This window comes from Lingula anatina, chromosome 2 (genome assembly GCF_051362555.1).
Source record: "Lingula anatina isolate TDL-2025a chromosome 2, LinAna3.0, whole genome shotgun sequence".
NCBI classification, from domain to species: Eukaryota; Metazoa; Brachiopoda; class Lingulata; order Lingulida; family Lingulidae; genus Lingula; species Lingula anatina.
The window spans coordinates 7617282-7640939 of record NC_141768.1 but is presented as its reverse complement, the minus strand read 5'-3'; the positions used below and the strand labels follow the sequence as shown (position 1 = coordinate 7640939).

General features: G+C 36.0%; 1 protein-coding gene and 2 long non-coding RNA genes across 9 annotated transcripts in view; 1 reads left to right on the top strand and 2 right to left on the bottom strand.

Moving 5' to 3' along the window:
- LOC106172388 (uncharacterized) overlaps window positions 1-23658 on the bottom strand; it is an 80605-nt gene that overhangs the window by 15359 nt on the left and 41588 nt on the right. For 3 of the 7 annotated variants that reach the window (XM_087006618.1, XM_087006617.1, XM_087006619.1), the window contains 16 exons: window positions 23014-23181; window positions 22688-22828; window positions 21898-21979; window positions 21503-21645; window positions 20690-21106; window positions 20165-20320; window positions 19754-19868; window positions 19267-19387; window positions 18852-19006; window positions 18547-18660; window positions 18145-18279; window positions 17918-17983; window positions 17597-17662; window positions 17103-17287; window positions 16853-16938; window positions 16414-16556 (listed from right to left, as the gene is read on the bottom strand). The exons of 1 other annotated variant lie outside the window; for it this stretch is intronic. In XM_087006618.1, coding sequence (XP_086862744.1) covers window positions 16414-16556; window positions 16853-16938; window positions 17103-17287; window positions 17597-17662; window positions 17918-17983; window positions 18145-18279; window positions 18547-18660; window positions 18852-19006; window positions 19267-19387; window positions 19754-19868; window positions 20165-20320; window positions 20690-21106; window positions 21503-21645; window positions 21898-21979; window positions 22688-22828; window positions 23014-23181 — 2293 coding nt within the window. The remainder of the gene's footprint in view (window positions 1-16413; window positions 16557-16852; window positions 16939-17102; window positions 17288-17596; window positions 17663-17917; window positions 17984-18144; window positions 18280-18546; window positions 18661-18851; window positions 19007-19266; window positions 19388-19753; window positions 19869-20164; window positions 20321-20689; window positions 21107-21502; window positions 21646-21897; window positions 21980-22687; window positions 22829-23013; window positions 23182-23658) is intronic. 3 more of the 7 variants (XM_087006623.1, XM_087006621.1, XM_087006620.1) reach the window with 3 other exon arrangements.
- Window positions 1035-5722, bottom strand: LOC147763366 (uncharacterized). Its single transcript, XR_015333218.1, has 2 exons — window positions 4216-5722; window positions 1035-3390 (listed from the first exon to the last, which is right to left on the bottom strand). It is a non-coding gene; the product is annotated as an uncharacterized LOC147763366 (long non-coding RNA).
- On the top strand, window positions 3414-4213 carry LOC147763367 (uncharacterized). The gene is made up of 3 exons (XR_015333217.1): window positions 3414-3606; window positions 3836-3912; window positions 4079-4213. It is a non-coding gene; the product is annotated as an uncharacterized LOC147763367 (long non-coding RNA).

Here is a 23658-nt window from a genome sequence, read left to right as displayed (position 1 = left end):
AACAAAAGGTCTTCCATAGAGAACTATCCTTTTGTTCAACAGCTTCGCGCGTGCAGCGGATTATGTATATAGTGACGCTATACAGCTAACTGCAGTTAAATCTGTGAAAGCTGTTATTTAATTTATTCTGCTGTGTCGGACGTTGTGGGCCAGCCCATTGGTTCATTCACTCATTCTTTTCTGAAGATTGGTGATGCATATTTTGAATGCTTAATTATTTGCCCTCCTTCTTACAAGAGAAAGGAAAAGGGGAGAGAAACAGAGACAGTGTCAAATAAAAAGGGTAAAGAGTAATATAATACATTAATTAAAGGGACTTGCGGTGGGAGAAACGATAGACTGTTTTGCATCAAGATATGCAATTATAATCCCACATGGCCATCGCATATACGGCCGTGGTTTAAATACATTACTCATAGTTGTATTAAATTACATTATTTTGCTGAATAGACATACATTTTAAAGTTGGTCTTTCAGGAAATCGTTTTGTTTGAAATAACACAAACGACAGAGGTGAAATCACATATAAATTTATTTTGAAATAAAATGTTTCGCTAGATCTTGTTTACACTCAGCGAAATGCACATAGTGATTATATTCAATGTGCCATCATTTAATTGCTTTCTCGGTTTAATTAATTGACGATAATAATTGCAGTAAGCAGGAAGGAGGAAATACTGAAGACAAAACAACGCCGTGGGTATGTGTGACTTTCTCCCTTAACATTTTCTATGATGCTGTCAAAGAAAAAGGAACCGAGATAGCGATCATTTAAACCGCTGCTGTTTACAGGTGGACTTCTTCGTTTATCATTTAAATGCCCCCCTCCCCCAGCAGACCCAACTTGAGGAATGCCATTGTAGCTACAGTACACTGTATATCAAACTCCGGTCCAAGTTATGAACTTTTTTAAATATCGATTACAACATGCTGTACAATGACTGAGTCGTAAAAGGGGTATTGGATTTCTTTACGTTAAAAACAAATTCATTTCGAAATCAAAAGAGCATTTTTTTGGGGGGAGGGGGGGGAGGGGGGGGGAGGTAAATAGTAACTCATTCCGTAATCCTTCTTGCACATTTATTTAATCGTATCAAAACGTTTGATACACAATGTTCACTAGTGTCATGATTTTGGCGATTTATTAAAACCATATTTGTACAAAATAGGTTAGCATAAGCTAGGCAAAAAACAGTGTGAAGAACAACTCCCTTTTTAAGTGAGGCAAGACAACCTATTCAAACTGATTATAACCTTGATAAAGACACAAGGCAAAGGAGTTATGTAAACTAGCGTGTGAAAACACATTCTTTGTCACTGTTACAAGACAATGGAGGCGACCAAGTGGAGTAATTACAATATACCCTTGTACAGTCAAAGAGAAATTAGTTATGCCAGCTTACTTCGGGTCAGCCCTTAATTTGGTTGTTCGAAAGAAAGAGATAGATGTCGCAACGCGAATCCTTTTATTAACCCTTCATGTGTTTGTGTAAAAGTGTGAAAGACAGGCAACGATCTCGAGTCGCTGTTGATATTGTTCGCAATTAATATTGGAGTATACCGCCTACATGTAAACATCAGACAAGGCGTTGAGATAGATAAAAGTGGAGGTTTATCTGAAAAATTAGATGCCATTTTTGTGAAATGACTTATTAAATGATGTGCATGTACCTAACATGTTTAAATTCTTGATTCTTATTATTTGAAACATCTTCATACACGGCCTCATATTTATATTTCTCTCAGGCCATACTCATTTGCTTGTATAACATGGGACTCTAAAGCACAGGGCATTGTGAAAGTTAATTGGCTACAGAGACTTGTTATCCTTCATGTATTTATAGCGTGGATGAACTAGAAACAGGCTTTACTTAGCTTTACTTAATTTGACTTGATGTTAACCTAACAGTGGTTTTAAAAGAAGAAATATAAATATGTTCGATGGATTAAATCACCGACACCGTTCTATTTTAACTTGGTCAAATACACAGTAACACAGATAATATTTATAAGTTGTCTGTCGTTCAGCACGCATTACAGGCGAGTTGCCAAACAGTGACGATGATCAATCCAAGTAAAATTTAGGCATGTATTGTTTACAAAATAGATCATGATGAATAAACCTACGCTTTAATAAACAATCACCACACGGTTCTGTTTTTGTCACTTAAAAGCTTTCGTTTAAAGACGCTCAATGATATCAAAAATGATTCGACGCTGTAAAAATGGACCGGTTCAAGGGGCATTTTTTGTTTCAGCTAGGGGGATTTCAGGAAGAGGATTCAGTGTAGGTGTTTTCTCGGATGATAGCAGCATCACACCCTAGGTCTAAGCCAGTTGACTAGAAGCTTTTTGTCCAACCATCCTATTCCTACTACTAAACTTATAGCTCTAAACCACAAAGATTTATGCGGTAAAAATATTTAAACTAAATGAGGTGCATTGACAGAGGCACAAGTACAATCCAACGCCAACGTGCAACAGGGGAAAGTCTGTCAGTGCATTACATAATATATGAAAGTGCGGTCAATATTAACAGTGTAAGACATCAGTTAAAGAGGAGGGGGTCTTACTATCTTTTGTTAAACGCGACTGTTATTATCTCTCGAACAAGCTTAAACCATGCCTTATACAATAACTGTGTCTCCGGCTGTCGTGCAGAAACGGCATGTCGAACATATTTGCTACAGTTACAAACAGGGCAAACTAGCGACTTGTTCTAGATCGCTCTAGTAAGAAAGCATAAGTGCGGCGCCCGGGCAAAACAATCAACTACTCGGTATAACACTCATATCTTAGCGTTTACATATGACGCGCAATGAGCTAAGCAATTAGCCTTAACAAAGTGGTCCGTTTTAAAACAACAACGAGAAAAAAGAACGCCTTGTCATAGTTATGAGACAAATCGCTTGCAACGTGCAACAAGGGGGATGGCTGACAGTGTGGTCACACTACATGTTTATGTACGTTGAATTAACAGTCTTAGACATCGCCCAAAGAGGAAGGACTTACTATAGCCCTCAATCTATTGTTAAACTCGATCATTATCTGTTCTCATGCAACCTTAAACAAAACCTAAACAATAAGATTGTTAAATCAGATAAGTGATGTAAAATCATATTGGAAATTTACGTTAACGACGGAGGCTTTCATTCGCAAAGTTAATGAAACAAGACTGGTCCAAGTTAACTGCCCATATTGAATAAATCTTAGGCTGATAAACCTAAAGCCCTGCTTTACTTTGGTAATAGTTAATTAGTAAGCTAGGTTTATTCACATCACTTATGCTGCAAACAACCCATTTTGAACGCAATCGTCATCGCTCCAGAACAACCTGAAATCATGCCTATACAATATTAGGAGATGCACGTCGAGTAAAAGATTCAACACCTGTGTTGCCGACACGGCAGAAATTATATACGTTATCATTTTTATTTTATATTTTCCACGCTGTTCTTATGTTTATTTATATTGCGTTAGAGAAGACACTAGAACACTGCTCAATATTAAGTAACATCTATTCATCTAGTCATGTGATGAACTGTATAAAAGCCGATGTTGCATGTACTCTGCGCGGTCATTTATATACTTACTGGCAGAGTGGAGGTATTTTACGATATTACGTGTAGATTGTGTAAAATTTGTGTTTTAATTAAGTGTAATTCACTTATATAGAGATATTTTGTGTAGTTTACAAAAGTTTACATAAGTTTACTTAAGTTTAATCAGTAACATAAGTTATGAGCATCGTGTTTATTAAAATTTATGTTAGTATGGGTGTGACATTTTCATGACCAACACGCACATGTATATTTGTTATCAAATAAATTTACAGTACCAGCTCAGATTTCTATGGCCGTATCTGAGCAGCCAGTTACTAGCGGAGAAAGCGAGTCTGGATATTGTTCTAGTGTGAGTGTTTAAAATTAAATAATAAATAGTAAAAACTTACACACATGCAAAGATCAATTATTTGTTGTTAAGATCACATGAATTAAGTTGTTTAGTATATCTAGTTTATTTATCTTTATTTCACTGTATTGTTATTATTTTTTTTCTTTTTCTTTTCTTTTTATAGTTTTCACCAGTTTTGTCCAGTTTCTGTTCAGTTTTTGTTCAGTTTCTGTTCAGATTCTGTTCAGTTCTGTTCACTGCGTGAATAAACGGCAGTATTATCCAATGGTGTTGCTTCAATTACTCGTGGTCCGCTACAACCTGGGTGCCCAGCACTATTATGAAAAGGAAAATTGACTTGATGTTTCATGCACAATCATCATCGAAAGCCTAATATCATTATGCTTCGTGCGCAGTCGATTTTTATCAGAATAAAAAGTGTGTTTTATACAAGCAAAATCTAACTTTCCTTTATAACTGTTACTGAACAGCGAAGAGTTACGTACACCCGGTTATAAATTTACAAATGTAATTATGAGGCTAATTTCTCTAATGTGGAATGAAATATTTTGTTGGCTTTCAAATGATAGGACACTCACTTTAATCTTAAAAGAAATTAGTTTATATGCTCGTTCCCCTAACGCGCGTGCAAAAAAGTCCCATCAAATAAACAGATACATATCTGTCTATACTGGCAAGTAGTGAAAATCTATCAGTGACCCTGATAATGGGTAGACTTCACAGAGATTTATTCATTTAATTATTAAATCAAAATTTACTTATGAAATTATTTAAAATAATTTATCTTTTATTTAATGATTTATATCATCTAATTTCTATCTATCTTTTTTATTTGATTCTTAATGTCATCTTATTATTTACTTTATTATTTAAATAATTTATTTATTTATCAAGCCCGTAGCCAGCAATTTCAAAGGGGGGGGGATCCTTTTCTGACAAAGTGGACCTTTTACCGGAAAATACCCATGTAATTATGTCAAATTTTACCCAGAGTGGACCTTTTTTCAGCAAAAGGGGGGTCTTTCGAACCTCCCGAACTCCCCCTGGCTGCGGGCCTGTTTATTTATTTATTTATTTATTTATTTATTAAGACTTTCTATTATTATTATCCTTTTACGGATTCGCTCTATTATTTTATATAAAATGTAACTTAATGTAGTAATTGAGGCAACACGTCAGCTTGTAATGTGAAAAAATTGTTTTAATAATGTTTCTTTCTTTGTTATTTCTAAACAGTTATCTATTTTTACACAGGTAGCGATGATTGAAATTTGTGTATGGAGCATCTTTAAACTTTTTGAGACGGGGTGATTTGTTGATCATGCTGATGTACGTTGCTGATACATGTATATCAAATTCAATTTTTGACCACAGAACACTTCATATTGAATAAAATAACTGATACTAAATTAAACTAGCAGTTTTCTTGCAACACTTAATTAAAACATGATCTGCTGCGCGTGCCAAGCTAGTGAACAAAAGGATAGGTGGCCACGGGAGTGGCACGCGTTAGCATGGGTTCTAGCATCTTAAAGCTATAATCCTATCGCCGCAACAAACAATAGGCACCTTCTGGCTGATGTATCCTGCTGTTAATTACACCTGGTCACAGCGGATTGTCGCGCTCGCGCTGGACCACAGAAACAGGCGTCATGGGGTTCACTCGCCTAAGGTATTGTGTGTTATTACGTCTAAACTATTGTGTTTTGGCGTTCGAATTTTGAAGGGATTAGACAGCTCTCCATTGTTTGTCCGCCCCCTTCTATTCATAGGATAGGGATTAAAACGTTTCTGACGTTTGTAAAACGTCGTACAACGGAAACTTAATTTTTATTACTACTGTATACTTGATATATATATATATCGATTCTTACTATTTTGCAAAAGTCATTTTTGATATTGCTATGGTGATAGTAGGTGATTTGAAGGAACAAAGAGGGTGTTTTAAGTGCCTACCAAGATATGTGTGAACGCTGCAAAACCATGGATATTGATAACCCGTATTCAAATATATCTCAATGCAATTTTTCATTATGTACCATCGCTATTGGACTATATTATTAGCAAAAAAAACACATTTTACCATTATGGAGGCCATTGGTGGCCGTTTTATCCCTCAAATCCAAGATGGCCGCCAAAAACCATTTTGAAATTGGGCATAATTCGCTATTTTGAAACTATATGTATTACATCTTTGTAAATGAGTAATAGTCGTTGTATATTATTTTCTGGTGCAGAATACATTATCTGTTTCATGAAATGTGAGTACAAACTATTTTAGCCTCCAAAATCAATATGCATGTAGGCTTAAGTGCCATGTAGTCTAATTAGTACAAAATGTTTTATTAAATCCTAAAGAGCTTGAAACAAGCGTCAGAGATCTAAATGGCTTAATTAAAGGTAAAGAACACATACCTGGTGCTTTGAAGACAATTGGTAGCCATTTTGATCCTCAAATTCAAGATGGCCGCCAGTCACAATTTTGAAATACGGGTAAGGCATAACTCATCAATTTGAAGCTATTGCTCTTACACTAGCATGTTATACATCGTTTCTTATCATTTGGGTTGTAGAAGTCGTGTCTTATCTCTTCTGAGATATAATACAAAAAGAAAATATTACAAGGCTCCAACACCAATACAGGCTTATGTCTTGTATACGTCTTGAAGTCAAATTTGTGCAAAAATATGTTATATAACAATTATAAAATCGTTTTGCCAGACAGAGATTAAGTGCAAGAGATCCAGCATGGCTGATTCGACTTTATGGTGACTTCTGTTAGCTATTCTGTTGTTCATATCCAAGAGCCTGTCACTATTTTTAAATTATGGCATAATATACCTTTCTGAGCTGTTGGACTTTCATATATGATTGTAATACATCAATTGTTACTATTTTGGAAGTACGTAATTAATTTCCGGTGTTATTCTGGTGACAGAGGATAATAACAAAGGCATAAGGTGTTTTAAGATGATTCCAAGATGATCGAATTTTCCTGTAGTTGTCATATACTGTAGATGTTTTGTGCTTGTTCGTCCATTGGAAACAATGAGAACTATGTACTGTAGTTGCCTTATGGATTTCTATTGGTAGTGAGATGACTTGTCTGGCCAAATCATGCTAGGAATGATCACTGGCACTGTCAACTAGGAAAAGAGGCTGCTTCCTCGACTTTTTTTGCTTTATCCCTCTTGCCTACCTGCGCAGCTGCTGCTTTCTAGTTGGTTTTGCAGATTCCTTCTTTTGTGTAAAGATACCACTTTCCTTTGATGCGACATGTTCTCATGCATTGATGTTTATCTGGAAACTGGATTTTACTATATTGTTTGGCTGTTTCTCATAGGACACTGACAAAACCTCAATTCTTACTGGCTGTTGTCTTATTGGCCTACCAGAGCTGATCATGCATTTTTTTTTTTTTTTTTTTTTTTTTTTTTTTTTTTTTTTTTTTTTTTTTTTTGCTGTGCTGCTGAATGCTTTTGCAGACAAGATCTGGAGCTATTTCAAAGCAAAGTCCATTTGCTTGTCTTTCACGGGCATTTTCGCATCAATACAACTACGGTAAAGTCTTGAAAATTTCGTCGCTTAAAAATTAATTAATATTTTTAATTGTGTAAATCTGACTAATTTTTCAAAATAACCTTTCCCCGACTCCTGGGTATGACGAAATTTTCAAAAATCCGGCCTTTGTGCTTTTATCCTTAGCGACTGTTATCTTTGACCCTCCTATATTGTGGGATATTTATTACTACTTCCTAAGTCATTTTCTGTTGGTAAATAATCTATTTATAAGCGCATCTCGATTAAGTTATACTTGACTTACTGTACCCGAAAACATGTTGAGAATTATCTTCTCGGTAAGAAACATACCTCCTGATAGAGGAGAAGGATCAAGATAAGCCTAATTTCAACGTTGCATCATAACGTGGACGCGACATGTTATAAAAATTACGTACTTGGCAACGTTTGTTGCATACAGGGCTTTTCCCAGGATTGAGTGTCAGGCCTTCTAAAATTACCATCTGTAACTTCCTAAAAATTTACAGGGAGTTAAAATAATGATCTCCCGTTGACGATCTTCCGCAATTTAAGTTCCTTGAACTAATATGAAAACTGCATTTTATTATTGCTTACATCGCGAACAATCTCCCGATGAAGATGTGAAAATTGCCTTTTCGTCTAGCAAGGATCGTGAACGATCTCCCTCTGATCAGTGATATGAACTTACGCGAACAAAGTCCTGAGAATATTACGCGAACGATTCTCCGCCGAAAATATACCGTGAGCGGGGGAGGGGGCGGATTAAAGATAAAATGAAAATGAATATTAAAAAAAAAATCCAAAGTTTGTGTGTGTGTGTGGGGGGGGGGGGGGGGGTTAAATAATGATCTCCCGCTGACGATCTTCGCGAAGTTCCCTAAATCCTTTGAACTAATATGAAAATTGCATTTCATTCTTGCTTACATCGCGAACGATCTCCCAATGATGATATGCAAATTGCCTTTTCGTCTCGCTCGGATTGCGAACGATCTCCCTCTGACGATCTTACGCGAACAAAGTCCTGAAGATAGTACGCAAACGATTCTCCGCCGAAGATATGCCGTGAGCGAGGGAAGGGGGGGGGGGGGGTTAAAGATAAAATGAAAAATATATATTATTTATAAAATTCAAAGGGGGAGGGGGGGTTAATATAATGATCTCCTGCTAACGATCTTCCGCGAACGAAGTTCCCTAAATCCCTTGAACTAATATGAAAATTGCATTTCATTCTTGCTTACATCGCAAACGATCTCCCGATGATGATATGAAAATTGCCTTTTCGTCTCGCTCGGATCGCGAACGATCTCCTTCTGACGATCTTACGCGAACAAAGTCTTGACGATATTACGCGAACGATTCTCCGCTGAAGATATGCCGTGAGCGGGGGAAGGGGGAGTTAAAGATAAAATGAAAAATATATATTATTTATAAAATTCAAAGGGGGAGAGGGGGTTAAAATAATGATCTCCTGCTGACGATCTTCCACGAACGAAGTTCCCTTGAACTAATATGAAAAGTGCATTTTATTCTCGCTAACATCGCGAACGATCTCCCGCTGAAGATATGAAGATTGCCTTTTCGTCTCTCTCGAATCGCAAACGCTGATCTCCCGCTGATGATCTTATGCGAACGGAGTCAGCTACAAATATGAAAATTATCTTCTCGTCTCGTTTGGATCGCGAACAATCTGTTGACGATATTACGCGGACGATTCTCCGCTGAAGATATGAATATTGCCATCTCGTCCCATTCGCATTGCGAACGATCTCCATGTACGAGCCAGGTAATCGTCAAATGGTCCTAAGTTGAACATGGACATGAATAGAAGTGACAGATACATTTCACTTCGAGATAATATCTTGATTTTTTCATTGTGTCTTCCTCATTTAGGACAGCCGCCGATAACAATAACGGCGTTACACATGACAAAGCCGCGGCCTGTGACTTCTATTTACCGGGTTGATAACGCGCCTTAAGCCAGGTAATAGTAATGAAACTAAAGACAAAAAGGCCGACGTTCCTCCAATTGAAAACGGGTATTCACATCTAAACCATCTATATTGTGAGTAACCGCTCGCAGGGGCGCACTATTGTTCCTATCTCCCATTGAGAGTGTTATCGGCAATGATATCCTGATCGTATCATTGTCTTGAATCAACTGACGCATTACCTTCATGTTTGAGCTGGACAACGCGGCCATATTTGGTGACGAACTTTTCAAAAATTATCGAGTACCTCATTTTCAAGGTCGACGAAGTTTTCAAAGGGAAAAAAATTATGTCGGCGGAAAATCGTCTGCCGACGAAATTTTCAAGAACGACGAAATTTTCAAGACTTTACCGTAACCAAGTTCCATAGTATTATAAGATGACACATTGTTCACCCTTCAAATCTTCTGGACTATATTTAACATGCAAATGCAAGCCCCAGTGACTGGGACATAAATGTACATGTGGCTTTTTGGTTCACATTGACCAGTAAAAGATTAATAATATAATACCACTATGTATATATATTTATTGCTTACCTTTAAATTATTCAATATATTTTAGTGGATGGTCACTTAAGATAAATCTAAATGATATATTTGAGCATGTGGTTCGGGTTCCACATTTTTGTTACAGACTCAACGAAACTCATCTTGGAATTTATTTTACAACCTTATATTACGGTACCTTTTTATTATCTTCTGTCATCAAATTAGCACCGGAAATTTACTTTTGAGCCCCCAGAATAGTACCATTTTACCTAATACAAGCCCACAGTTCAAAGGTTATAAATTACACCAAATTATTAAAATAGCGGCATGCAACCAACACTTGGTTTTGATCAAAATAATGGCTAACAATTATCCTCATGCGGTCAAAGATGTATTAATTTGCTTTAATGCAGCCATTTTGTTTGCTGACACTTGTTTTATAGATCGGGCAAAAGCAGTTTTGCACTAATTGGATTACCAATTGTACATATAAACTGCAGGCCCATGTGGCGACTGAATCCTATATTTATTTGAAGGCTTATAAAAGTTTCTATTTACATATTATGAAACCGAAAATGCATTCTGCACCAGGAAATAATCAAAAATGACGTATGGCACGCTTATGAAGGTGTGATAGTTTCAAAATGGTGAATAATGCTCAATTTGAAAATGGCGTATGAGGGTCATCTTGGATTTGAGGCACAAATTTTATGAAACAAATAATGTATTCTGCACCAGAAAATAATATAAAACGACGTATTACTCATTTACAAAGATGTAATACATATAGTTTCAAAATAGCGAATTATGCCCAATTTCATAATGGTTTTTGTCGGCCATCTTGGATTTGAGGGATAAAACGGCCACCAATGGCCTCCATAATGGTAAAATGTGTTTTTTTGCTCATAATATAGTCCAATAGCGATGGTATATAACAAAAAATTGCATTGAGATATATTTGAATACGGGTTATCAATATCCATGGTTTTGCAGCGTTCACACATATCTTGGTAGGCACTTAAAACACCCTCTTTGTTCCTTCAAATCACCTACTATCACCATAACAATATCAAAAATGACCTTTGCACCCCCAAAATAGTAAGAATCGATATATATAATAAGTATAGTTAGACCTAACGCTTCAAAATTCAACATAAAATAGCAAAATTATGTCTACTTTCAAAATGGCGGGTGGCGGCCATCTTGGATTTGAGGCACAAAATGGCCACCAATTGCTTTCAAATGATCAAAAATGGGTTCCTTGTCCCTAATTTAGTCAGGTTTGATAATCTATTCATGTTTCTAGGCCAAAAATTAATGGAAATATGAAATATTATATATTTTGGCACATAATTTGCATAATTTATGCTAATTAATGTATCGATAGAGGGCGTCTCTTTGGATAAAAAATTTTCTTTTGACCCAAGGAACATTTATGCCAAGTTAGACATTTGTACTATAAAATGCAGCGTTTGACCTCTTAACAAGCCTACTAGGTGTTGTAAACAAAGGCCGATCACTTATATTTGAAACCGGTAGCTTTAGTAGACTTAAACTAGTTATGTGATCTACGTACGCCCTATTTGAATTTTAATATGACAACTGAAATCAACCAAATTGAAATTTTTTACCAGTCTGAGATCAGTTGTTTTCAACCCGCAAGGCTTGTTCAGCGTCGAGGCGTAGACGTACTTCCGATGAAAATTCAATCACCCGTATCAAAGAATACCAACTGGTACTCAAACGGAATTCAGTGTAACTTCAAATTACTTATAAGTATTTTATTTAAAAAGCATGTCATATTAAAACACATTGAGAAAAGGCAAAAGGACAGGTCAAGGACAAGTGCGCCAAGTGGCTGCCTTTAGAAGTTCCAGGCCAATTTTCCTTTTTTTTTAGTGATGTCAGATCTTTGATAATGTTTTAGACTGCACTGCTCTTTTTATGAATGTACCTGGACTCCTAGGATATCAGCATATTCACGTCGTGACCAGTGGAAAGCCTTTGCCAGACTGTTTGAGAAAATATACATGTACATACCCAGCACAACTTTAGCAGAGGAAACCATAGCCCTGGGCTTGACCACTACTCTTTAAAGCTACTTCAATCATGCGTGTGAAAAGCTACTCATGCAAACAATTATGGACAATTTGGAGTACATTAGGCTACAAGCCACAATTATCACTAGAGGCAACACACATTATTAGAAACCTGGGCATCAACACAATAAAACCAACTCACCGTGGAAATAGAGCTGGCTCCAGCTTACAAAGACATATTCAAGTCAAAATTTCTGATAGACCGGGTCATTTGCAAAGTTCAATAACAGCTACTTCAACAAGTGGACAACTGGGCGCTGATATCAACAACCTGATTAGTGTAGTTACCAAGAAGTGGAACCTCCCCCACATTTTAAACACCAACACTAGATCACTGCCAAGTAAATGTGATGAACTAGCAGTTGTTTTAAAGCAATTTGACATTGTTTTGCCTGTATCACTGAAACCTGGTGCAATGAATCTATCCCTGATGATGGCATTCAAATTCCCAACTATAACACAGAAAGATAGAGAATACAAGAGAGGAGGGGGTTTAGTTTGTTACATTAAAGATGGAATCCCATACCATGTTTGGAGTGGATTAGACAACAACCTCGAGTCCTTATGGATAACATTGCGTCCAAAAAGTCTACCACGAGCCATATCACACATCAGCGTAGGATCAATATACCACCCACCAGGCTCAGAAAACCGGCCAATGATAGATCACATAATCTCATCTGTGGACCATATTTTAAAGTCCCACCCTTTTTCAGCAATTTTCCTCCTAGGTGATTTCAATACTTTACCCGATCAACAATTTAAAAGGACATTTAACCTGAAGCAAATAGTAAATAAAGGAACAAGGAAAAATGCTATCCTAGATAAAATGTTTACAAATTCGCACCACCTGTACAAGGTCCCTGTCATTCTCCCACCCATAGGCCTCTCTGACCACAACACTGTAGTAACTTTTCCAGTGAACCATGACAAAATTCAAATGGAGCAACCTATTTCAATCAAACAGCGACAGGCTGGCAAAAACGAAAAAGCCCTTTTTGCTAGTGAACTGATGCAACATGATTGGACACCTCTTTACCGGATGAATAATTGTGCCGAACAATTCAAACACTTCACGGAAACTGTCCAGGATGCACTTGACATCTACCTTCCCATGAAAACCATCACAAAATACAGTTCAGATAAGCCTTGGGTGTCAGTTGAGTTCAAGGAACTCATCAAAACAAGGCAAAAGGCTTTTAAGCTTGGTGACACGCAAACAGCCCACTCTCTAAGGAATAAGGTTAACCGGATGAACCGTTCTCTGAAAGCCAGATACTATCAGAAAAAGGTAGAGGCCTTGAAAGATTGTTGTTCAAAGAAATGGTGGAATCACACAAAGGAACTCTCTGGTATATACAATCGGCCGAGTTCTCTACAATCCCTAGCAGATAAAACCTGTGGTGGTGACATCAACATCCTTACAAGTAGAATTAACAATTTCTTTATCTCAGTGAGCCAAAATCTCATTCCATTAGTCCCACCGTCTTCAGAATACAAACCTGAATCCATTGCACATCTTTCAATAGACCCAGACGATGTAGAGAAATGCCTACTAAATCTCAACACTAGCAAGGCCATCAGCCCAGACCAGCTCCCAACTTGGGTGCTGAGGGATTTTGCAGGGTTCCTTGCGAAGCCGATTTGCGCCATTTTCAACAGCTCATTGCGCGAGGGATTTGTCCCTGACGTATGGAAATCAGCAGATGTCATCCCTCTTCCTAAATCCTCTCCACCAATGTCTATTGAGAATGACTTGCATCCAATATCACTCACTCCTGTTCTTAGTAAAGTGTTTGAATCATTTATTGTTAAGTGGATTTGCGAATACATTAATATTGACAGAACACAGTTTGGAGTAGTCAAGGGCAGTTCCACTACACATGCAGTAACTGAACTCATTCACAATTGGATGCAGGGTCTTGAACCCTCTCAAAATCACAAAAAATATGCCAGAATTCTTTTCCTGGACTTTTCAAAGGCATTTGATCTCATTGATCATAACATTTTACTAAGAAAACTTTATGACAAGGGTGTACCTGAACTACTTGTCAGGTGGGTGCAGTCCTTCCTATCCAACCGCTCCCAGAGAGTAAAATATAAAAGCTCACTCTCTGAATGGCTACACCCACATGGTGGAGTACCCCAGGGTACCCTTCTTGGGCCACTGCTTTTTGCCGTCATGATTGATGACTTAAAATCCAGATGTCCAGACTACAAATATGTTGACGATACTACAGTGTATGACATTTGTAATATTGATGGTCCATGCCACTTACAAAGTGCAAGTAACGAAATAGTGCTGTGGACACAAAATAACAATATGAAACTGAATGCCAAAAAAACCAAGACCATGACCCTAAATTTTACACGTTCTAAACCAGACCTCCCACCAATAGTTATAAATGACACACCAATCTGTGAGGTTACACAGTTCAAACTTCTGGGCATCCATATTAGCAATGACCTAAAATGGGGTACTCATGTGGATCATATATATAAAAAGGCATGTGCAAGACTCTATTTCCTCCGTCAACTGAAGCGAGCTAAGCTCAGCCCTGCTGACTTAATCCAAGTTTACCAAAGTATTGTGCGCTCAATTCTAGAATATGCCTGTCTTGTATGGCATCCAGGACTAACTATAGAGCAATGCAAACTTTTAGAGACTGTCCAAAGTCGTGCTTTAAAAATCATTTTCCCTGACCTACACTATGATGAAGCCCTGAACCTGGCAAATATGTGCACTTTAGAAAAACGAAGGGAAGATCTGTGCAAAACTTTCTTTTACAAAATAACTGAATCCTCTGACAAATTGAATCACGTCTTAATTGAGCATTCCAATCGTCTTTTAAGATCTAACAATAGATACAAAGTGCCAAAATTTAAGACCGACAGATTCCGATGCTCTTTTATTCCATATGCACTTTTAAATTTCCAATAGTATTATGCTGTCTTTTATTTTAAGTACAATAATTTTAAAGTTCAGTTAGCAGTCTAAGTACAATTATTTTAAAGTTCAGTTAGCAGTCTTTTAACTCAGTTTTATTCATGCAAATTTTCATTTTATTATCATTATAAATTTTTTTTAACATTCTATGTACAACTTCAACCCACTGGGTTGCAATCTTAATAAATTATTATTATTATTATTATTAAAATACGGAGCCTACCTGTGCCGATAGACATACAGTAGACCTATCTTGCTGGCACTCTTCCGATTTTCTTACTTATATACTCTCGCTGTGCACAAACCACGGTGCATATTGAAAACCCCACTGATACAACCCGAACGTAAAATAAGCATTTAATTGCCATAATTTTCACAAAACAAGTGCATTTATAATTTGACGCGAGAACTGAGCACATGCAGAAATAAGACTGGTCTTATCTGGTCTGGTCCAGCATAGCGCAAACCACATGTTAATGAAGACGGTCCCATTTTGGGGGAGGGGGGTCACAGGAATGGAGTTCTTCGTGGATTACGCTAAATATCATCAACATTTCATGCAACTGGGGAAATAAAAAGTGACTCACAGGTAACGTAAATATCCAGTGAAGCTCTCATGGAGTTAAGGAAGACGTCATTTTTATTGTTGACAAATCAGTTAACCATGTAGGTGAACAGCTACACGTGTTCGTCAGATTTTGACAGCGCGTGGTATTTGGCGCCAAGAAGTCTGGGCGGTCGATCCCGCTGATCTTTCGGTCGATTGTAGTAAATGTAAGATCTTGCGTTGTTGACTTCAAGAACGTTTCCCCATCTGCATATATATTTCAATCAAACTTGAAAATAAATTGCTTATTCTTCCCAAACTTTTTATTGCTAGCAAACGCTATATATATATGGTCTATATGAAGGTGTTTACGACGTATTCTACCCACTGTTGATATTTGGTTTCATCCAGAATGGACCTTTTTTTTACCCCCCCCCCTTCCCCAGTCACGGGCGTGATGAATCAAGTCTGCTTAATTAGCACAAATTATATGTCTATAACACTATTTTGTCATCGGGGACAAAGGAAATGACAGGTACGTCATGCTTCCAGATTAGATCTTCAATTAATAGTTTCTTCCTCATTGACGAGAGCTATTGAAAGGACAACAATTGACAAAGTGCCCGGCATGCAGCATCTATATGACTGGCTTGAAAATTTACCGAGTCTTGCCGACGATGTGGTCGAACAATCGGAACAAGAAAAAAATTCTGTCGCATGATTTTGACGTATGGACTAAATGTTTGAGCCCAGAAAAATTAATTTTATAATATAATTTTTTTGGTCGGATTGACTGGGGACGTCGAAATGCTTGGCACATTACCGTAAATAACAGTAATAAATCTGAATACAGTCTAATTTTTTCCATGTCATGAATATCTCTTACCCTGTGATTAGTGTTCAGTTGATTGAGGACGTTGTCCCAATTCTTCCTGTCATAGTTGACTCTGTAGTAGCCATACTGCTGAAGATTGCCAATCACCCAACCATCATCTCCAACATTATTCAAGTCAGTTGTATTAAGACTAACTGTTAAAACATAAAAGCACAAGCATGAACATGGTTCTAAGCACCTTTGTTAATGCCAATGAATATGAAAATGAAACAAAGTGGAAGGATTGCAATCAAAAATGTACAAGAAACCCCCTGCTGTATAAATGACAATTGATAGTGTACTCTAATGAAAATGGTGGTAAATTCTAAGAAAAAAGGAGGATTTTAATATCCACCACTAAGCTATACATAAAATTAGACTTTAAATCCTTATTATTCTGCAAAATGTGTAACAGGTAAAAATAAGTTTTTGTTATAAATGCACTCCTTACTATTAGTTTTATTCATCCATCTTATGGTGCCATTCCACATTGGAGAATTACTTGTGGTGAGAGTTAAAGGTATCTCCCATTTGTAACTGAAAAAAATTATCAATATTGAGAATAAAGTTTTAACATGGATCTTGAAATGACCTTTAACAAAGCCCCCAAAACTATGAAATAAGACCTGAAATTTAAATCACTATGTTTAAATGTATTTTTCAACTTGAAATAAAGATCTTCTGCATAAATTCTAACTTACTTAAAAGGTGAAGGATATTTAGGATTTGGTTCTACAGTTGGATCTATGAGAAAATGAGACTGTGATACAGTTGATGGTTGTTCACTGTAGGTTCTGTTTATCTTGACCACTGGGTAACCCATCTGGAGTGTCCAAGTGTCCATTATTGTCTTCACATCCACCGGGTGTCCATCTTCTCGGGTTTGCTGAGAAAATACAAGCATAAATTAAATTTTTTCAAATTAAAATATAATTTGCTCTATCAATAATTACACTCTTATAATTGTGGTTCTTTGAATTCTATGAAGCACAGATACTGCATTTTACTTATTTTTTGTCAAAAGATGTCAACATCATAGGGAAGATCAAAACATGTCTTGCACTGAGCCATAAATACAAATAAATATGCTTCTTACACCTTACAAAATAAATAAAGGAAATAATTTACAGAAACAGGACATAAATGCCCATAACTCTAGCTTCAGTTGCTGCCAGCCTGCTAGATAGTAATTTACCTCACTGAGGGCAGCCCATAAATCATCACGTGTGGCAACATCATAGGCATGCCTGTTAAGGTAACGCTGTTTAAGAGAAAAAATAATTGCATTATTTATCGAATCTTGTTGGGTAAGAAAAATTCAATTTTGCAAACTACATGTGTGCAATAAATGCTATATTTATGAGGTAGTTCACAATTTCAAAGTTCCAGTATTAAAAAAAGAATTTAAATACCCAAACTTACAGTTAAATGTTATTTAAATAATTATGCTCACAAGGCTACTTAATTATATATGTATATTCCTAACTTAAAAACATTTTATTAAGAAAACACATACTGTAAGGCCTCTTCTAAACACATCCTCAGTCAAAAAGTTGTTCATCATGCGTATAATTGATGCTCCCTGAAATATAAGAAGTGATAATAAGCTATTTTGTAAGAGACAATCATATTTCTAAATACTTAGAGAAATGTTTTCAAGGATGAAAGAAACATTTGTCAGCCTTCATTATACACCTCTTAACTAACAATTGATTTTCAATATAACATTCAAAGGAACAATACCTTAGCATAAGAGATCCTGTCAAATATCTCATTGATCTCATCAGGATGTCCCACAGGAACATAGATGGGGTGAGAGTTGGCCAGGCCATCCAATTTGAACACATCCTCAAGATCTTCGACTAAAAACTGTTCCATCTATTTAAAAAAGTCATTATGTTATATGCAACTATCATTTTTTATTTCAAAATGTTTCTTAAAGACAGAGGCATATTTCTTTTTACATGCTCTCTGGATCACCAGAACATTTTCCCCATTTGGGCATGTTATGAAAAAATGTTAAAAAACTTGGTTTCTAAATCACTAAATACACAATTTTTTCCTTATGGTAACCTTCAAGGTACTCTTTTTCAGAAATTTGAATATCCAATAGCTTCACATCTCATATATTTCAAATATCATTACCATTTTCCATGAAGATTCAATGAAGTCCACCCCCAGGTATTCCACATAGCTGGCAAATCCTTCATTAAGCCAAAGGTCATCCCACCACAGTGGAGACACAAGGTTACCAAACCACTGGAAGGCATATCACACATCATAGGATGAGTTGAATTTACACGTAACCTCAATACTGAAGGATTTTTTTTAATGAATTAATATTGTAATGGAAAATTGTGACCAACCATCATTTTTCTTTCAATTAATGCATAGGTATTTGAGGTATTTTGCACATTTTCAGTTTAAAATTTCATCTGTAATCTACCCACCTGATGGGCCAGTTCATGTGACACAACCACTGCCACTCTCTGTTTATTACTAGCAGACGACACTTTAGGATCATAGAGAAGAGCTGTCTCCCTGTAAGTAATCAGACCCCAGTTTTCCATGGCTCCAGCAGCAAAGTCTGGGATGGCTATCATGTCTAAATAAACAATTCAAAATGTTCAATGTTTACTACCAGCAGATGACACCTTGGGATCATATAGCAGAGCAGTTGCCGTGTTAGTAATCAGATTTCAGTTCTCCAGGACTCCATGCAGTTGCGAAGTCTTGGATTGTTTTACTTGGATGTTTTTTATAATTATAAATAAATGTCCAGGATACCAAGTTTTACACCTTATGGAATAAAGTAGTCATTTACTGATAAACAATTATGACAGGTGTAATTTTATGAAACCTCACCTTGTTTTGGAAGAGGGAAACTTATGTTATAGTAGTTTTCAAAGTGTTCCAGAATATTAACTCCAGCATTCAGAGCATAAGCTGTCTGGTCCTCGGCTTCTCGTCGTGCCCAAACTCTGACCTACAGGCGACAGGAAAAACAAGTTAAAAGTTCTTCTTAAATTTGTTTCATTTTGTTTTGAAATCATTACCAAGGTATCCTTTTTGAATACAAACATTAAAGGCAAAAAACAAAAAATTCAAATGCATGTCTCAGTGGGTCTGTTTTTCACTGGAAAATCCTTAATAAATTGCCAGTGAAACAAATTATTTTAAAATGTTAAAAAACTGCTCTAATCTGTCCAAAAACCTCTTAGAAAATTTTAAGCAAGTAAGCAATAGCTGTGTGATCTCTGGTGACAAACTGCTTATTACTATTCAAACTCTAATGAAACAATTAAGTGTACCAAGGTAAAAGTATGACTGCATAAAATATATATTGAATTACAGCTGTGTTCCTTGTTGTGTTTCTCTCAACATAAACAAAATCACAGATAATGAAGGCCAGCAGGTAGGTAGGCATCTTCACAGTGGGGAAGTAGTGGTCCAGCTTCCAGTCATCTCTGTAAAATATACTCAACATGTTGTAGCATCTCGGTTTATATACACTAACTACGTATACCAAGTCACTGCTTTACTTCAGGCATATTGGTGTTTGTCTTTTTCATTAATGGAATGTAATATCATGTGTTAAAAAAACTGCTTCTTAAAAAACTCCTTTCAAACTTACAAATTTTTTACAAGAACTTGTTACTTCATCTCTTCTGATTTGTGCACTTCCTTCTGTTAGAAGAAATCAAAAGAGGAATGTCTCCACATTTAAAACAATTGGTAAATCTTTTACAAACCAAATCCTTACTGTGTTGTAGTACTTCTGATAGGCATATTGGACAGGGAAATCATGGGTTCTTTTCTCCACAATGTCACTTCAAAGACAGCTTTAAATGCAGGTTCATCAAAGCAGGGGAAAGCTTTTCTGGCATCTGTGGGCTGCATCTGGGTGGTGGCAATGTGGCTGAAGAGAACACAGAAAATAATATCTAAAAATGGTTACACAATCTCCTTAAAACCACATAAATTTTTATTGCTATAAGATAAATTATTTTTTATTAAGGGAATTAATGCAGGCTTAAATTACCATCTGTGACTGGGTTAAATCACGTAAACTTTGAAGTGAAGTCGTAAACTTTGAAGTGACAAAGTTTATATTTACTGGTATTTAAGAAACGAAAGTGCACATAACAAAATTTTTGCAAATTCTACAATTTTGGACTCAGTTATGTACAATCTATCTTTTTCATTATAATTTTGGCATTTAATTTATAAATGATAAACAATAAATTTACTCATTTAAGAAATATAATTTGGGATATTGCATACTTACATAGTCTCATTTCTGGTGGAGCTGAAATATTGACTCCTGTACAGTCCTGCTAAGTCATCTTTCAAAGGCCCAGTGAAGTTTATCTTTAGAGTGTAGTTTTTCCCAACCACAAAATTTTCTGGTGCATTAATCACCAAAAACTGTCTTGATTTGTCTTCACTTCTTGTAATTCCACCCACACTAGCATTGTTAGCCGTTTCCATCAACTCCACACTATTGATGGTTAGTTTATTAGTGTGAACTTTGATGACTTTAGTGGTTTCATTACAAAGCATGGTTATCTCCACCACACCATCAAAGGTGAAGGTCTCAGGGTCACTGCCATAGATGTCAGGTCGTAGCCACAACTTGTAGTAGTTAGGTAACATGGTGGTGGGTAGGCGGACATCAGAGGGCTTGGTTATTGTATCTGTGGGGCTAAAAAAATGAAATGTCACAGTCAGGTGTTTTTGAAATTCTGAAGCACTATTCACTGTAAATGAATGTTCACTCTGAACATTACCATTATAGTTTTTCAAACAGCTGTTATTGTACATAACTTGACATGAATATTCAATATAAAAGCATTACTATTAATTACATAGCAAAAGTAATTACTTCTTGTCAAACAATAATAAGATAATAGGTGGAGCATGTCTTGAACATCACTCAATAAAAAAAAACATGAAGCAAATACATAATACCAATATATATATATATATATATATATATATATATATATATATTAGAAGTCATCCAATATATCCCCAAATATATCATCCAATATATCATCCAAATATACCATCCAAAATGATGATTTCTGAGCCAACTTACTCTACATTTGCTGCCAGCCATTCTCCCAGTTTCTTTTCATTGGCTTGCATCCACTTGATATTTGCCTGTGTCTTCTCCACAGCTTGCTCAAAGGCACGCTGACCTGATCCTAGATTGTCACGGCTGGATATGAATTCATTCAACTAAAAATCAAGTATAATCAAATTTTTCAATAATGAAATTTATTTATTTTAATCACTCTACTATATATCACAACTGTGATCCCAATAATCAACCATCTACATATGGTACGAATAAAACTACAATGATTTTTCTAAAACTTCAGTGGCTTAATATTTGTTTAACAATTCAAATTTCTTCTTATTTCCTTTACTACATCTGTTTATGTTGGCATATAAATATTTAAGAAGTAATCCCAAAGGCAAACTGCTTACTTTATCTAGTTCAAACTGTGTGTTGAAGTGAGTGGTAACTCCTCTGATGATACTGGAGAAAGAGAAACTTCCACCACCATAACTGTAATGAAGAAGTTATTAACTTTTTATAACAACACTTAGATTATATATGTATGTGAGCAAAAAAGTTCACTAGATTGCCATTTAAATATAAATCATAATTATCTGACACAATTTTTCCTCACAGTACAAAACTTAATTGCAGCCAACCTGGTCAAATGTCTTCATCAGGTTGACATAAGTAGATGTTGCTTCTCACTGACCGTAAGGTGGTACAACAGCCAGGACCCTGTTGTAAATGTCATGTACTTGAGTAGATCGAAAATGATATTGAATGCTTTTCAATCCTATCTTCCATGGCATCAACTCACATCAGTCTAATGAAAGCCTTCAGGTTGAACACTAGCTTATTTACTAGGTAGTACGGTGAGAAAAAATTATCCAGTTTGTATCAAATAATAATGATTTACATATATGTATATATTTTGAACATACATATATATAGTGATAACTTTTGCAAATAAAATAAAACAAACAAAAACTACACCAAACATCACCATATCAAACATAGCACAAATAATTGTAATCACCTAAATTAAATTACAAAACAGGTGAGCACCAATCTTCAAATTAAATGAAAAAAAATAAAAACTACATTTTTCAGATAATAAACAAATATCTACATGTATCTGAAGGTGACTTATAAGCTTCCAATGCAACAAACATGCAGTTTATTCCAATATTACACCCATATCAGAGATTTACTTACTCATTCATTAAAAAGTTCCATTTAGACCTAATGAAGTCCCAGGCAAGACCTCTTCCAATATGGTTCCTTGCAACATACACAATCACTGAGGTGCCATCTTGTTTACGAATCTCACTTGAAGTTATGGCATACTCCAGATATCTGATGAATGTGACAAACATATATCATCTTATCTATTCTCATCCAAACAACTATAATTAATAATTAAAGTTTTGAAATCCTAAAAACAAATTGGTCCACTGCTATTTACACACTTCCAATATAACAAACAACATGTAGTACATCTTAAGCACAAATTAGCAATTTATACCAACAGAGACATTCACCTGCTAAGAATCCAAGTTTGAGAACTACATGACAGTCCATACAGCAGCTTGACTTGTTCTGATGCCACATTGGCCTTCTTGTATCTTTCATATGTCCAGTCCCACATCTGGGAAGTACCTTTCTTAATGGCATTGCAATAGACCAAAGACTTCAAATTTGGTGGAATACTGTAAGAAAAGGCACATTCATTGCTTGACCAAACTATCCCCTAATCTTTTATTAATTATTGCACCACAACTGGCACTTCAAACAATAGGTTAATTGTACTTGTATATTTCGCATACAGGCTTGCCTGTATTTTCATATCCTTCGGTGCCTTTGTCCTATTGTTCGAAGTGCCAGCTATGGTATAAGACAGTTACAACTACTCTACGTCCACTGTCTGCGACATACAAGAGCAAACTATATCTCGGCTGCACCTTAATATAATTACGCTCGTGTATGGCCAACTCGTGTTGTAACTAGTACATATATAAATGAAAATAAATAATCACATATAATAAGATATGAAGTTTTAACCCCTTTTGTACAGAAGTTGATTGCAATCAGTTAAAACTGATCATTTGACCACAACACACTGTTTTGTGGTAAGATATAGACTGAATTCAATAGTTTCACAAAAACTACTTAAAACAGTCAGACCC